The sequence below is a fragment of the Rhizophagus irregularis genome, chromosome 7 (assembly GCF_026210795.1).
Source record: "Rhizophagus irregularis chromosome 7, complete sequence".
NCBI lineage: Eukaryota > Fungi > Glomeromycota > Glomeromycetes > Glomerales > Glomeraceae > Rhizophagus > Rhizophagus irregularis.
In genome coordinates, this window is record NC_089435.1 from 3474090 (window position 1) to 3491464 (window position 17375).

A 17375-nucleotide genomic window follows, 5' to 3' on the forward strand; every position below is an offset into this window, starting at 1 on the left:
GTCTTCTACCAGAATTATAGCACTCGGCCGGCATTAAGAAAATTAACCATGTGATAATTGAGGAAAAAATAAAACAATATTCAAGTCTCACGTGATTTAAAAGACTAGACTACAGGCTTTGGCTGATGACGGCTGTAAAGCTATTAAGAACGTTCTCGTTCATCGTATCGGAATTAGCGAAATATGGCATCAGTAGTAGTATTTCATTCGTAGTCCCCATAAAATCAATTAGTTATCCTACCTCTAATGATTCTTTTGATTGAATAGTCGGCACTACTAAAATTTAACAATTTGGGATAATATGAGAAAATAGAACAAGGTTTGGATTGTCATCTATGTTTATGGTGTCGTCGCGCAGTTGGGAATGCATTACTAACTTAAATTTTTGTGTTTAGTTATCCTACCTCAATTTTAGCAGTGTCTATTCCATCAAAAGAATCATAGATAGTTTAGGATAATATGGGAAAATTGATCAAGTTTTGGATTGTCATCGACTCTGTTTATTGTGTCGTCACCGACGTCACGGCAAGTGGGAATACATTACTAACTATAATTTTCGTGCAAAATGTGTAATTCTTTTTGTTCTACAATAAAATCACATCACTATTATTATTATTTGCCGAATTTAAATAGAAATCATGGGTCGATCATTCTATTATTCTAATTTATTTATAGTTTAGTTCTTCATATTTTTTGATTTTTTAGTGGCGATGAAATCCAAAATAGTACAAGTCAAAACTTTATTGGTTCGCACCAAATCTATTTAAAGTTAGATCGACGATTATGTTATAAACTTCTTTAAACCGAATGAAACCTTAAATTTTTTCTATCCTAACTACTTTTTTAATTTTTTTTTTATTATGTCAAAGAAATTTTTAGTGTATTCTATATTATGGAGTTTAATTCAATTAGTTGAAGTAAATTGTCGAATAACATCACGACGATTTGATCATACTGCTACAATTTTTAATAATAACTTATATATTTTGGGTGGTCGAAATCTTAATTACGCCGACATTGTTGGAAAAGATTTTTTTTATTTTGATATATCTGTTGCATTGAATACTCAAAAACTTCTATGGCATCAAGTATCAAGCATTAATAATGTTCCATCACATTATGGTGCATCTTTTGTTAAAGGAGGTGCAAATAATAATACATTAATTTTATATGTACCAGAGCATATTCAATTCAGTTTTTCAAGTCCTGATATTGATTTTGTTTATACATTTGATCCACAAGATAATTCAAATAATGCATGGAATATACCAAAAATAATAGGAAATAATGCAATTATAGAGAAATTTTCAATTAATATTATTAGAAAAAAATTTTTGACAGGAATTGTTGATTATTATGGAAAAATTTATTTATGGGGTGGAATTAAACGATACGAATTCGATTCTGATATGTATATTTTAGATACAACAAACTTTAGTTTGGAAAAAAGAAATATAACAAATATATCGAATTCTAATTTACCAACTTTAAGAATTCATTATGGTGCCGCTTTATTACCTAACAATAAAATCATTTATATTGGTAAGTAAACAATTCTTTTTTTTAAAAAAAAAATATTATTTGTTATTATTTGTTTATATACAGTATTATCTTCTTTTTAGGTGGTTATGATGGTAAAAATTATTTAACGTTGGAGCAGGTAAATTATTAATTCTATTCTTTCTTTTTTTTTCGAGATTAAAGAAATCAGAGCGTAAATTTACGAATAATTTTATTATTTAGGTTTATATTTATGATACCATTAGTAATAATTGGTATAGAGAAGTAAGTACTATATTTAACATATTTTTTGTTCAAAATTGATATTTGTTACAATAATTTTTTTTTAATAAATTTTAGATAACTACCGGAATAATACCTTCTAATAGAGGAAAATTATCTGCCGTTCTTGGTATGAATTATTTTTAATTTAAATTACGATATTTATTATTATTTATTATTAATTATAAATTTATCACAAAAGGATTAGATGGTCAAAAAGTAATCATCTTTGGAGGTTCTAATAATTCTAATCTTAAATCTAATGAATCACTTTATGTATTAAATTTAACAAATTTTGAATGGTATATTCCGAGAATTTCCGGAAAGATTCCGAAAAATCGATATTATCATAAAGCAAATGTTATCGATAATTATATGATCATATCATTCGGTAAGTCATTAAATGAAATGTTTTTAATTTTTTAAACGAAAATTACAATTAAAAGAAAATTTTTTTTTTTTTTTTTTAATAGGACGTGGTTATAATCAATCAATTGAAAGTGACATTTTATTACTTGATATAAGTAATAACGAGGAATATGTATGGAAATGGCTTGAGATTAGTCAATCTATAGATTTATTAACAGATTCATTAATAGATTCATTAATAGATCAATTCAATCTAATAGAATTAACGAAAACTATATTAATTATTACTTTTATAATTATAACTCCTATATTTTACTTTAAAAAGAAAAAGAATAATAATTCCAATTGGCTTGAAGAAGCTATTTCCAATAATTATATTAAATATTATGAATATAAACATTTTAGTAATATACAAAAAATTGGTACCGGTTATTTTGGAGAAGTTTTTCGTGCAAATTATAAAGATTCAGAACAATATTTAGCTTTAAAATCTTTTTTTAACCTTGATATCGCCACCATTAAAGAAATCATTCATGAGGTACAGTATTTAAATTATTTTGAAAAAAAAATTTGTTAAATTTTTTTTTTTAAAAATTCATTTTTTTTTAAAAAATTAAAATTTTATTTGTGATGTTAAGCTTAAACTTCAACGCGAAGTTGATTTTCATAATAATGTTATTCGTTTTCATGGAATCGCAAATTCTGAGTCAGGTATGTTAAAAAAATTAATAACATAAAATATAATAAACGAATTATTATTATTATTAATTTATTAATCTTACTAGAAAATCTAGAAAATCAAAGATGTAATAAATTTATATTAGTATTAGAATATGCGGATGGTGGTTCCCTTAGAAATTATTTGAATAAGAATTTTGATACACTTGCTTGGAATCACAAATGCAATCTTGCTCATCAATTGGCATGTGCCGTTTCTTGTTTACATGATGAAAATATATTACATTGTGATTTGGTAATTTTAATATTATTTATCATAAATTAATTATTTTTAAAAATTATTTAAATTTTAATTATAATATTATTAAATTATAATTTTTATTTTTATTTTAAAATTTTAAAATTTTTAAAAGCATTCTGGTAATATATTGGTTCATCAAAATGCCATTAAATTGGCTGACTTTGGATTATCAAAAAGGATTGAAGATGCAACAAATCATCATTCAAAATTACATGGAATAATTCCTTATATTGATCCTAAAAGATTTAATAACTTAGATTCAATACAAGTATATAAATTAGATAAAAAATGTGATATATATAGCGTTGGTGTTCTTTTATGGGAAATATCAAGTGGTAAACCACCTTTTTATACCGAACGTGAAACAAATTGTTGTTTAGCTATGAATATCTTACAAGGTCTTAGAGAAACTCCTATTTTGGAACCAGATATTCCTTCCGATTATATTAAACTTTATATTGGTAATTATTATTTTATTAAATTATTATTATGTATTTATATTTAAAAATTTATTTTAACACGAATTGTTATTTAGCGTGTTGGGATGGAGAACCTAATAAACGTCCAACTATAAAACAAGTTACTTCACAACTTAAAGCAATGTTATCCCAAATAGACGAAAAAGATAATTCAATAGTAAATTTAAATGAAGATGATAATAATTATCCAGTAAAAAATTTAACCCGATTATCACAATTACTTAATTCAGATGACAGGAATGAGGTCTCGGATTTTTTTGGGTTTAATGATTTGACAAATGAATTAAAGGAATATTTTGAAAAAAATGAAAAAAACAATTAATAATAAATTAACAAATTAGTCTTGTTATATCGAAATTTACCATTTAAATATGATATTATTATTACTTACAAAATATTAGGAAGTCAAGTGATTGTGACAAGACTCTCTTCTAAAATTTTAATAGATGTACTGTATAATGAAAACTGGGAATTTTTATATTTAAAACAAACAATACACGAGAAATTGTAATGTAAATAAACGGAAAATCAGTAAATCACGATTTTGCTTATATTACTATTATATGAAGAAATTTAGAAATTTTTATGAAGTAACCTGGATTGGTAATAGATTTGAAATTTGTATCATTACCGACAATCATCCGTCCAATTACGAGTTGCCCGCCCTTAAATTTTTCTTTGAGACGATGAATTATAAGTTCGATTCTTTATCAGTTATCACTGATATCAAGATAAGATTACCGTTACCAATGAATTGTTGAAGGAGGAAGAAATTGTACGCTATTATTTAACATGAATGATTTTATATTATTGAATTTTCGGCATTTCTTCAGCATATTGGGTCAAAATCCATTATGGTTTACAGTAACTATATTGTATGGTATTTCGGGGATGACAAAAGTAATTATCAGAAGTAAGGATTTGACAATGATAGTAATCTTTTATACCGATCGCAGTTGCGAAGATGGAACAGTTAGCGCCTTAACGGGTTTATTTGAAATAATTTCCGAGATTCTCGGTGATAATTTAATTATTTTTGTTTTATCGTCTTTACCATCTTCAATAACTTCAGTTGTTATCTTGTATATACCATTGAATTTCCTAAATATTACCTGTCTTCTTTCTCTTTCGGCCTACTTATTGACAAAAATTTCTTATCCCCTCTTAACGACTTTACTATAAAAAAAAAATTACTTATTCCCGACGAAAAAAAAATCATATTTTATTTGAAAAATTTGAAAAATTCAAAATGATGCTCAGTAAGTGTAAAACCTTACTAGTATGTCTTTGTAAGAATTAGACATTTTGTCTGCATTAGGAGTGGAATTTCTTAAGATAGTTAATCGTTTAAGCATGATAATATTAAAGTTATATTTTTTTTTTACAAAAGAAATTTCTCGCGGTGGTTGCGGAAAAGATGACCATAGTGTTTACTTTTGCAGAAATATCCAAAAAGCTGTTCCAATTTGATTGTTTCTCTCTATTTTTTAAAAAATCTAAATTTTAATAAACATATAGTTTAAATGCCCCTCTAAATTTTCCCGAATTTTCTCAAAAATTTCTAAAAGTTTTATTATATTCATTTTATTTAGTTTATTTAATGAAAAAGCCTTCCCCCTCAAACTTTTCAGAAAATCTGGAAAATCTGGACGTTAAACAAATAATCAGTTGTGAACGGTCTAAGTGCATAATGTTGATTTTGATCTTCCAATAATAATGTCCACTAATTTATTACAAATCTTTTCGCGCTATTATAATAATATTGGGATGTAGTAATTTTCTTTTTATCTATAATATTAAAAAAAATTAAGCCTCAAAAAAATTAATTACATAAAAAAAGAATGATTTGTGCTAAGGAGGTAGAAAATCTTATCTTTGTACATCCGTATATCGAGATTGACGTGTTTATAGTTAGTTAGGTTCGTCCAATCTACGATAATCGTGTAAATTTAATTTATTTATACCCAATAAAGAAATGAACAAATAAATAAAAGTTTTAATTGCTTTAATTAAAAATGATGGAGGAAAAACCAATTCTGAAATATAAATATATGGAAAAATAAAAAATACATGGCAAACCTTTTAAAAATTAAAAATCGGTCTTGAACTCATAATGAACTAAATTGAATACGAAACAAAGGTGCTATATCAAATTTCATTTGTTAAAAATCGGTTTAACATGAATATCGCATAATCGTTAAGTTCTGACTTGCTAATAAAATGTCGTAGTTTAACGTTTTTGCGAACAGTCTAATTCATTTTCTTCTTTATTTCTTATGTTTTCCTCCACATGCTTCTTCGTGCCTTTTCAAATTTGACATCGATATGATTCTATTACATTTACATCCTTTATGTAATTTATTTATTTATTTTATTTCAAGAAGAGTAGTAATCCGAGTCCAATACAAATTAAAGCCGAAGGTACGTGAGTACGAAAAAACTAAAATATGTGCATAGATCACAGACTAACATCCCATACAGGACCTCAGGACCTCACCCTTCGGTGAAGAATAGAGCTATACCTAGGTGAAATTACGCTGCCTAAGATTTTACATCCTTTATGTATCGGGAAAATTACGTTTTATTAACATTTCATTATAGAGTCAACATGACGAATGTACAGTGAGAGTGTACGATAACGTGCGAACTGACCGGAATTAACGTCAACGCTATCGCGTGTAAGTGCATAACTCCCAAACTCGGGCCAGTTCGTACGTTAATATCGTACACCCCCTCCCTCACATGACACCTTAATCTGGTTTTTATCTTGCCTGCATTATAGGTGCTCGGCCGGCATTAATAATTAACCATGTGACAGTTGTGTCACTCATGACACTCATGTGACGAATAAAAATTAACGAATAGGGTTTCTCACGCCGAAAAAACAGAAATGTTGATCCATCATGAATAAAAATAGTCAAATGGATCATCCCAATGTTTATTTCTTCTTCGTTTAAAATGATTTATCGGTAAAAGATATATTTATTTTGCAGGCTATGTCGTATTGTTATTTTTTATTTATTAATTTTTGAGATACATGACACAAGTCACATAGCCACATGCCTTTTGCCCAAATTCTATTGTTATTTATGTATCGTTTTTTTTAAAGAAAATAAACTATAATTTTTTAGGAAAAAAAAAAATTTTTTGTTTTTCATAATTTTATAAATAAAGCCATCTTTTGGAACCTATTTTAAAACTTAATGTCAAATTTAATTTGATAAATTTTAACGTTAAAAATGGAAGGAGAAGAATTTAATCCAACTGAACCTTATACTCGTCGTTTACGTAAAATCCTTGAAGAATATCCTGATGGTTCACAGATTCTTCGTGAAATTCTTCAAAATTCGGATGATGCAAAAAGTACTGAACAAGTTTTCATTTTGGATCATAATACATATCCATCAAGTAGTTTGTTTAAACCGCATTTGAATAATAATTGTCAAAGAGGACTTGATAGTTATCAAGGTCCCGCACTTTTAGCAAAAAATAATTCCTTATTTGAAGAAAGGGATTTTAAATCTTTGCTAAGTTTGGCTAATAGTGAAAAACACGATCAATTTGATAAGATTGGAGGTAAATTTTTATTTATGCTCATAAATTTGTTTGTTTTACGCAACTTACAAATTCTAATAACTTTCTACATTTCAATAGTAATGGGAGTAGGATTCAATTCAGTTTATCATATAACCGACTCTCCTTCATTTATCACTGATGATAAATACGTTATTCTTGATCCACACAAATGGTGTTATAATGGTGGTGTCAAATTCAACTTTATCAACCATGAATTGGCTGAAAAATGTCCAGATCAATTTGCTCCTTTCAGAAGAATTCCGTGTGATATTCCATGTGATGAACTATTTAAAAAACCATTTAAAGGCACTATCTTTCGTTATCCTCTTCGTGATACTACCGGTTCAGATATTTCTGACAAAATTTATAACCCGGAAGATATCTTAGAAATGTTTCACAAATTTTACGAAATTGACAGCATTAATTGTTTATTATTTTTGAAATATATCGAGTGTATCTCTTTTTATGAATTGGAAAAAGGCGCCAATGAACCTAAATTACTTTATAAAATTCAATTAGAGAATGCTGAAAAAGTACGCCAAGAACGTCATTTTATAGTTGAAAAAATTATACCAATGATGGATTTGTTAAATTCAAGTAGTCTTAATGAAAACAATCAACTAAAAGCGACTTATGTTGCATCATTCAGTCGTCAGAAAGGAGATTCTAAAGAACCTAATTCAAAATGGTTAATTTTGAATTATCTTGATGATTTACTCGAAACTCAAACATATTTTCAAAATAATTTTAGAAAAAACATAAGAGACTACAAATTTATTCCTAATGTTGGGCTAGCGGTTCCTTTAAATGATTTAAATGTTACCGGAAAATTATTTTGTTTTTTGCCTCTTCCTATCCCAATGCCCTTCTCAGTTTCCGTGCATGGATATTTTGCGGTAGGAGCTTATTATTATTATATTGAATGTTTTAATAAATATTGCATATCATATATTAAAAATTTTTTCTGACTTGCTTAACAGGTTAACACTAATCGACGCTCTTTATGGTCTGCTGCGGATAATGAAGACTTGGTAAAAAATTGATTTTTTTCACAATTATTTTGTTAAACATAAATATTAAAAAAAAGAACTCTTGAAATTTAGGCTGATAATGCATTAGCGCATCTAAAGGTTAAATGGAATCGATATTTATTTGAAAAAGTCTTACCAAAAGCTTGGGTAAAATTCCTTTGTGAACTCCCATCTAATAATATTCAATCAGGTGATTTGTATAAATTCTGGCCGATAGTTAAGGATGATTCATCAGGAAATATAAGTATCTTTTGCAAGGATCTTTTACAAAATGTTGTAGATTGTCTTAGTCTCGAAGATCGCGTATTCAAAGGTCCATCATCAAGCATCATTGGTGAAATTAGTGGAATATCAGCAGATTCATATAATACATCCTCATTTATCGAGTCCGGATTTCATTGGCTTTCACTTTCTAATGGCTATTTGGAGGATGAGAAACTATTAAGTTTTGATTTACCCAAAATTATTGGAAAAATAGGATTTCCCGTAATATCAACTTCTTATCATATCATAAGTGTCTTAAAAAATTCTAAATACAAAGATTCTCTTAAGTTTTTTTCTCCTGGAGTTATTCGTACTTATTTAAAGCACAATTTTGACAAATGGGAAGGAAATTTACCAAGAAAAGAAATCTTACAATTATTCGAGTACATATTAAGGGATCAAAATTTTAACGAATTAGAAGGTTTTAAAATGATTCCACTTGCGGACAATGAACTTGGTACTATAACACTGTCTAGCGATTCTAATGTATATATTGGTCCGGACAATAACATTGAAGACCATAAATTTGACGAACGTCATATCTTCGAGAATCAATTGAACAAATTTATTGACAAATCAATTGACTTTGGATTGTATATGCGTTTGTATGATAATGCAAAGGCTGGATGGAATATAAATATCAAAATTCTAAACGAGTCCGTTGTCGCTGATATGATAAGATTCTCATTGAATTATTCGATAAATAAAAAAGACTCCGAAGAAATATCAATTCCAAATAATCTTGAATGGATTTATCGATTATGGAATAATTTAAGATACAGAAATTGGAATCTGAGAGAGTTTGAAGAAATTCATTTAATCCCAACAAGCAACTCTACTATTAGGAAATTAAAAACACCCAGAAAAATTTTTTCGAATAAAACAAGCGAAAATATTTCTACTAATACCTTAATACCTATTTTCGAAAAATTCGGTGCTGTTTTCGTGGATAATCAATTTATAGAAATTTCTAAATGGGATAAGTTAGTATTGCTAAATTATAATCTCTTCATATTGTTTCTAAACAAACTAATTATCTTCACTTTCTTTTTGATAGAACATCTCCTTATATTATTAAGCTTAATGACATTATATCAGTTTTGGCTTCTTTGCGAGCTGATACTTTGTATCCAGGGAATTTGAATCAAAGTTTACAAATTCATGAAGCACCCGCGCTTGTTGAGCATCTATCTAATTATTTGCGAATTGCAAATAAAGATCATCTTACGCAAGAACTTATTGAAGTTATCAAGCATCTTCCAATTTTTAATCAAGTGGATCATACTGCAACAATTTCATTATTACCTGGAAATAAAGAATGGTATCTCCTACCTCAGGGCGTAGAGGATTCATATGGTAGAATTATTTATCCCGGTAATAAGGGAGGATTTCTGAGTACAACATCACGAGATTTATGTGATATATTAGAAAAAGTCATAAAGATTCCTCGACTAAATGTAAATGATTATTGGCGAAATTATGTGATACCATTTCTTGAGACGCAATCATCAGAAAACATAGATATAGTAATTGACAAGCTTTTTGATCGATTAACAAATATAATTGATGTTAACTTGAAGGATATTCTCGGAAGAAAGTCTTTTGTACTTACTGGTACACTTAAAATGTCTCAACAACAACAAAAACCTGATAACGTAAAATTAGCAAAACCAATAGATCTATATGATCCGGAAGAAGAAAAATTAATTAATTTATTTTTTGAAGATGAACGTGTATTTCCCGCTGGCAATTATGGCATTTCCCAGACTTCTTTACCTAATAAGTTCCTTTCAAATTTGAAATTGTTGGGAATCAAATCAATTCTTTCTCCAAATGACGTAATTTCTCGGATCGACGCTATTATAGATCGAAGACAAACTTCCAATGTTCCTGAAGATTTAATCCATACTAAAGCATTAAAACTTTTTAAATATCTCGATGAAAATTGGATTAAGATTATTGATGATACACAAATTCGAGGAAATCGCGAGCAATTTAATGCGTTCTTAAAAGTAATTATAGAAAAAGAATGGATACCAACTATTGACGTATGTGAGAAAAAAATCTTTTCGAACATTAAAAAATGTCATAGTCAAAAAGACAAAGATTTAGTCTGTCTGGTCACTCCGATAGTTGATCATAAGCTTAAATGTAAGAAACTTTTGAAACAATTGGGGTGGGATACATATCCTGTTGTTGGGATGATTATAGAACAACTAGGACTTTGTGTCAAAGGCGTAAAAAACAAGCAACCACCTAAAAATTTAGTAAAGATTTGTACAGCGGTTTACAAATATATGGACGAAATTTTTAAAGCAAGTGACAATAAGTATAATAAAGAATTCAATTATATGAAGAACTATTTGAAAGATAAGCCATGGATCTTTTCGTCGCATGAAGGACAATTTTATCCAGCTGATAAAGTTATCCTTAAACTTCCGAAAAAATTTCAGAAAAATGAATCTTTAATCATTGAACTTCCAGCAGATTATGGTAGTTTTAAATCTTTATTTGAAGCTATGGGAGTTCGAGATGAAATTGGAATTAAAGATTTTATTTTAATTATTAATAGCATGGTCAAAGGGAATAAAGACAAAATTTTATCTCCAAACGAAATAAATAATATAATTCAAATTCTTGAACATATCGCCAGTATACGAAAGAGTAATAGAGGAGATGGAAACAACCCGAAAGAATTAGATGGGCTATTAGTACCAACTAACAAAAATACGCTCGCTGACTTACAAGAAATATATTTTGACGATATGGAAGATAGACTTAGTGAAGAAGAGAAAAGAGAACATATAATTGCTCATCGTCTTGTAATTCCGTATATTGCTAAAGAGTTAGAGATTCAAACTTTAACTGGAAAACTATACGGTAATTATAATGGTACATCAGATATAGATTGGGACACATATGAACAGGATGAAAAATTGACCACCAGAATTAAGAATATCATCAAGGTAACTTTTTTTTTTTGATTTTTACATTTATTTTTAATTCATATTAGATCCAAATTTTATTAAATACTTTTTTGATGTAATTAGGATTATAAAATAACTTCATTGTTTAAAGAGTTTCTTCAAGTAAGTAATTTTATTATATTATATTCAGAAATTTACTTTTATCACATTTACACTACATATTTTATGCGAATATAGAATGCGGATGATGCCGGAGCCACCCAATTTTTAGTAGTGGTAGATGAAAGGAAAACAAATCGGGATAATAAACAAAAAAAATCTTTATTGTCAGTAGAAATGGCGGATTGGCAAGGACCAGCAATATGGATATATAATGATGCAGAATTTTCCCCTAAAGATTTTCAGGCTTTAATCAAACTTGGAATAGGGAGAAAAGCCTGTGATGATACTAAAATTGGAAGATTTGGGATTGGATTTAATTGTGCTTTTCATGTTACAGATCTACCTAGCTTTGTAAGTGGAAGATACATTGCATTCTTAGATCCAAATGCAAATTTTCTTCCAGCGCAAGGATATCCTCCTAAAAGGCCGAGGGGTACTCGAATTGACTTTATTGATAAGGAGTTTGGGAAGTTTCGGGATCAATGCTATCCTTATGAAGCAATATTCGATTTTATTAAGAAAAGTTTTCCTGATAAGTATAAAACAACTGAGAGTTGTAGTTTTTCGAGCGAGTTCAATGGAACATTGTTTAGACTTCCACTTAGGAACCATGAGTCGAAAAAAAGTGAAATTTCAGATCAAATTTTTGAAATCAAGTATATCTTGTCGTTATTTAACAATGTCCAGAATAATAAAGAAAAGCTCTTTTTAAGGAACATAGAATCATGTAGTCTGTATCACATGAAGCAACAAGCTACTCAACTGGTATGGAAAACGCAAATCTATATATCAGATTCAGGTCGCAAAATTCGTAAAAGTGTTATCGATAAGGCACAAATATATCAAATGGGTATTGAAATTATTAATAATATGGATCAATCGAAATCATCAGAAATATGGCTTTTATGTACAGGAGGACATGGTAGGGTTACTAAGGTGAAACTTGAAAAATTTTCAGAGAGTGAAAAACTCAAAGTAAGCGTAACTAGTAATAAATATGTACATTATATATTGGTCCATTTAATATAATATTCTAATAATTTTATTCGTTTTATTAAGCCAAGAGGCGGGGTTGCTTTCTTGCTTGCTCAATCTGATAAAAGTTCATTGAATGAATTAAAGGCTGCACCAGTAAGTATATTTTCTTTTCTTTTCTTTCTTTCTTTTTTTTTTGTATTATTGCATTTACGTGTTATCAAAACTATTATAGTTTTCAAATCTTCCTGAACTTGAAGGCAAAATTTACTCATTTTTATCTTTATCAATAAACACCAATTTGGGAGTTCACTTGAATGGAAATTTTTCTTTACCTAGTGCAAGAAGCGCTATTCTACAGTCTGAAAACGATTTCTTGAAAGCAGATAGTGACGATGCAAAATGGAATAAATATATTCTATATGACGTTCTATCTGATTTGCACATTAAACTACTTGAGCATATTGTAGAGCTTGATAAAATCAGACACAAGAAGGAAGGAATAAAGTTCATTCCACATACCACAAATAGGTTTTGGCCAATTAAAAATGACTCAACTATCGGCTTGTACAAAGACTACGGTTTAAATGTTATTAGGAAATTAGGTAATGGTAATCATAAAATTTTTTGGACTGAAGCTAATGGCGGGCAATTTATTCCGTTAAAGGATGCCAAAATTTTTGAGGAAGAAGAAGCAATAATTGCGGATATAATTAAATTAGGAATTCCAGCTGTGAAACTTAGTAAGGACAAAATTGAACACTTAAGTAAGATCGGTGAATCTAAAAATACCCTTAATTTCCCATACAAACCTGTTAATGGAAAATCTATTTGCAAAGAATTACAAATGAAAAGGTTTTCACTACCTTCTTTTAACACACATGATTCATTGATCAATTTACTTAATTTTATTTTTCAAGATAAAGATTCTTTTAAAGATCTTATTGGATTGCCATTAGTTCCATTGAGCAACCATTCAATTGGAAAGTTTGGTGAACAAATTTACTACATTGGGGATCAAGAACAAATAGAATTGTTCCAAAAGGCTGGTCCATCTAGATTTGTTTCCATTGACTTACAAGATAGCTTATTGAAAATTTTTAATGCTGATTTTTCTGAGACTACCAAAATCAGAAAGTTTGACGCTTATGGAGTCTTAGATCTTTTAAAGGAAGAGTTGCCGATTGTAGAAGAATTGGATGAATCTATTCCAGTCGATAGTTGGCTTGAAAAAATTTGGTCAATATTAATTAAAAGCGCCGAAAATATGGATTTTAACAAACTTACAATATCTCCTCTTTTACCAATTATTCAACCTTCTAGAATGCTAGTTAGACTTAATGTGACAAATCCACCACTCTACGATAATGGACATAACTTAATACCATTATTAGTAAAGCTAGAAGTGCGTTTCACTAATATATCGTTTCAAAATGTTCAAAATGAAAAACTCAAAAAATGTGTTTTGGCATGCACTCCTATTAATATCATTAATTCTTTGGAGAGGACTTGTACTTCATTGTATTTAACAATGGAGGATTTATTCGAGAATAGTGATTTATCGGCTCATGACTATGAGGACTTTAGAACATTTATTAAAGTAAATCTTGAAATTTTGTTAGGCAAGTGAAAAAAACTGCAAAAATAATTTATGTTTAATTAAAGTTAATATTCTGTGTTGACATATTTATTTGATTTACGTTTTACAGGACATTGTCGAAATCAAGAAAATTTTATGAATATTCTTTGTTCGTTACCGATATGGCCATTACATTCTTCCGAAGATAAATTCATTGATGCCAAATCTGGAAAACTCCTTCCATATAAGCTCCCATTTTTTTCTTTTGATAAGAATACTGAATTTTACAAATGTGATCGTGAAATGGATTTCGAAGTACTTCGAATATTAGGTGTCACTCCTATGAGTGAATTAGAATATATTAAAAAAAATATAATACCGAAATTTAAAGATTTTCAAACACCATCTCAGAAATATATCGATTTCTTGCAGAGTATTTTATCGGGTAATCAAGAAATTGAAAAACATCTTAAGAAATATCCAGCAATACCTAATGGATCACTTACTGAATTTGTAAAAGCTGATGCTTTATATGATATTACCGTTCCATTATTTAGTTATGTTTTTAAAGATGACGACAAATTTTTACCTAGAATATTTTATAGTAATAAGGTTTTAATGGCAGCTTTAAAAAGAATGGGTCTTAAGTACCAAGTGAATTGTGAAACATTTATTGAATGTGCACAAGAGATTGAACAACAATCTGATATTCAATCTGATAGGTTTTCGATGGAAGAAGTCAAAATGATGATAAATCATTTATATAATAAATCTATTTCAAATCTAAAATTCTTGGATGACCAGTGGAAAAAACTTATAAATATCAAATTCGTTCCATCGAAAATTATTCAAAATCCACTTTGTGAGGAATCGAAAGAAACCCTGAAATTTGGAAGTTTCTCGGTGCTTTGTTTTCAAAAGTATAAGGATGTATGTTGGACCAAAAGGCATTTTTTTGAAAAAAATGTTGAACCTACTGATTCATTTTGTAAACGTGATCCTAGGATCGGAATACCGTCGCCAAAAGATATTATAGAACACTGGTCTTTCGTTGTTAAAAATATTGAATCAATATTTGGGCAAGATCGCAGTGAAGCTAAAAGAGTGATCGAAGAAATTTATAAAATAATGAACAAAAATGTAGAAGAGTCTGAGGAGTTGGAAATTGATAACAAAGAGGAATTATTCTTAAATGGGGATGACCCACTTGATGAAAAATGTTGGGTAACAGGGAGTAAACTTGCGTTTGGAATACAAGAAAATACTGAAGCTAGAGATAAAGTTGTTGATTTTTTAGCGCCTTATAAGACTTTATTATTACGTGCTGGAGCTATGGAGGTAGATGATAACTATATAAATGAGTACAAACGAAGTGAAAAACTTTCTCAAAAAGACAAGCTGTTTAAAAATTTATTAAAATTTATAAATCATGAAAATAAACATCATGATGTTACTTTTATTGTTGGTAAAGAAGAAATAAGTGCTAACAGATATGTACTTTCTGGTACGTTAATTTACTTTTTGAGAACTTTTTTTTTCCCCTTATTAATAGTTATTTAAATCTTTCTATATAGCTGCTTCAACCCATTTTGAAATGGTATTTTGTGACTTAAATAAGACGGAAATCAAGGTTGAAAAAGAAAAGCCACATACAATTAGGGTATTTCTTCGATGGTTATACGGGGAAGAAGCAGCCATAAATGAAGAAAACTTTGAAGAAGGAAAGGAATATTATACGGATTATTTGACGTTTCTAGTTGACTTATTAAAAGTAGCTGACAATTATGATGTTGAATTACTCAAAAATGAAGTGGAAGATGTCATTATAAGTGATCGACGTATTAGTGTTCATAATGTAAATAAAATTCTGAATTGTTTAAAGGAATGCAAGGCACCTGCATTGAAATTAAAAGAATGCTGTGAAAAGTTTAAAGAAGATAATAGCGAACTTTGCAGATAATGAAGGCATTAGGATAGTACTTTCAGACATGACATTATGATAAGGTTTAAGCATATGGACAAAACTGAAGATTCAACTAACGCTGTTATTTATATTATCAAATTATAAACGTGGGATCAATTTTTTTTACACGACTTTAATATCAATGAAAGAAATGAAGTACAAATAATGCACGGTTCAGCTAATTTGGATTGAGCAAATATTATGCTTTTAGAACTGATTTTATTCATATTTTTAAATCTATCTTATTATTGTGTTTTTTTATGTAACCAGCATTTAATTTATTAAATTTTATATTTTTACAATAACTAAAATTTAATTTTTCATCGTACCTTATTTGTGTAAGTTTTATCCAGAACTACAATAATTAATTCTTCGTTCAAACAGTTTCTTTTAAACGAGTTCATAACGTTTAGGCGGAAATAAAACAATACGGTGAGAAAAAAAGCGTTGTTACGTGTTCGGAAGTGGCATGGTCATTTGGCCATTTAATATCGCATGATTTAATCGAAAAAACAAAAAAAAAAATTATTAAATGTAGGCCAGAATTATAGTGCCGGCCAACATTAATCTCAAATGATGACTGACACTTATCATTTGATCACTTAACAGTTAATACTTTTTTGAAAGGTATATAAACATTCTTAAAAATTAAACTTTTACTTCTTTTTAAAACTAAATATCATCAAAAATTTTATAAGATAAAGTATTGATATATTGGAAAAGGAGATATGATTGATTTTTCCTAACAGGTAAATTTTACATGGCACGTGCTTAAAAATTTGTGTTATATTACATTTCGTATTGTAAGCACAGTATATTAAATTGTATTTATTATGAATATATATTTATAAAACATGCATTCAAAGTTTAAAAAATCAAGTGAAACTAAGTTCTATTATTATACAATATGAATACATGAGAAAGAGCCAGCCTGTTAATAAATGAAAGTAATAAAATAAAAGAGAAGCAGGAGGAAGAATTAGCTGAGCTCTACCCCATATTATGACGTTCTTTCGTTTTGCTAATCATGATGTAAAATATTATGAAATTTTTCAAAACTACTTGGCATTTTGGTGAAAAAATTTTTTGGTAATTTTTTCAAAGTAACTTGATTGATACAAATTTTTTTTGGAATTTTTTTTTATAAATGGTAGATGCAGGCCGAACCTTGGTATTTAATAAAATATCTAGCAATTTATAACCAAAACAGTAATCATATGTAAAATAAAAAGCAAATATCATACCTGGTATCCGCCTTTCGCTTTATTCAAAGGCAGATTCTATGTCAA

General features: G+C 28.4%; 2 protein-coding genes across 2 annotated transcripts; both read left to right on the top strand.

Moving 5' to 3' along the window:
• Nucleotides 1-854: 854 nt before the first annotated feature.
• On the top strand, nt 855-3931 carry OCT59_027519 (uncharacterized protein; the record flags this gene model as incomplete). The annotated part of the gene is made up of 10 exons (XM_066137031.1): nt 855-1542; nt 1623-1660; nt 1744-1785; nt 1861-1912; nt 1985-2173; nt 2256-2689; nt 2790-2862; nt 2937-3124; nt 3243-3591; nt 3666-3931. Exons 1-10 carry the CDS (start codon nt 861-863, stop codon nt 3929-3931), a joined length of 2313 nt encoding a protein of 770 aa, XP_065993459.1. The 5' UTR covers nt 855-860.
• Nucleotides 3932-6848: 2917 nt separating this feature from the next.
• Nucleotides 6849-16083, top strand: OCT59_027520 (uncharacterized protein; the record flags this gene model as incomplete). The annotated part of the gene is made up of 11 exons (XM_025317799.2): nt 6849-7185; nt 7264-8081; nt 8166-8216; nt 8289-9463; nt 9538-11446; nt 11531-11569; nt 11645-12544; nt 12629-12700; nt 12780-14166; nt 14254-15627; nt 15698-16083. The coding sequence occupies 11 exons, from the start codon at nt 6849-6851 to the stop codon at nt 16081-16083; spliced, it is 8448 nt and encodes a 2815-aa protein (XP_025177567.2).
• Between the last annotated feature and the right edge of the window lie 1292 nt (nt 16084-17375).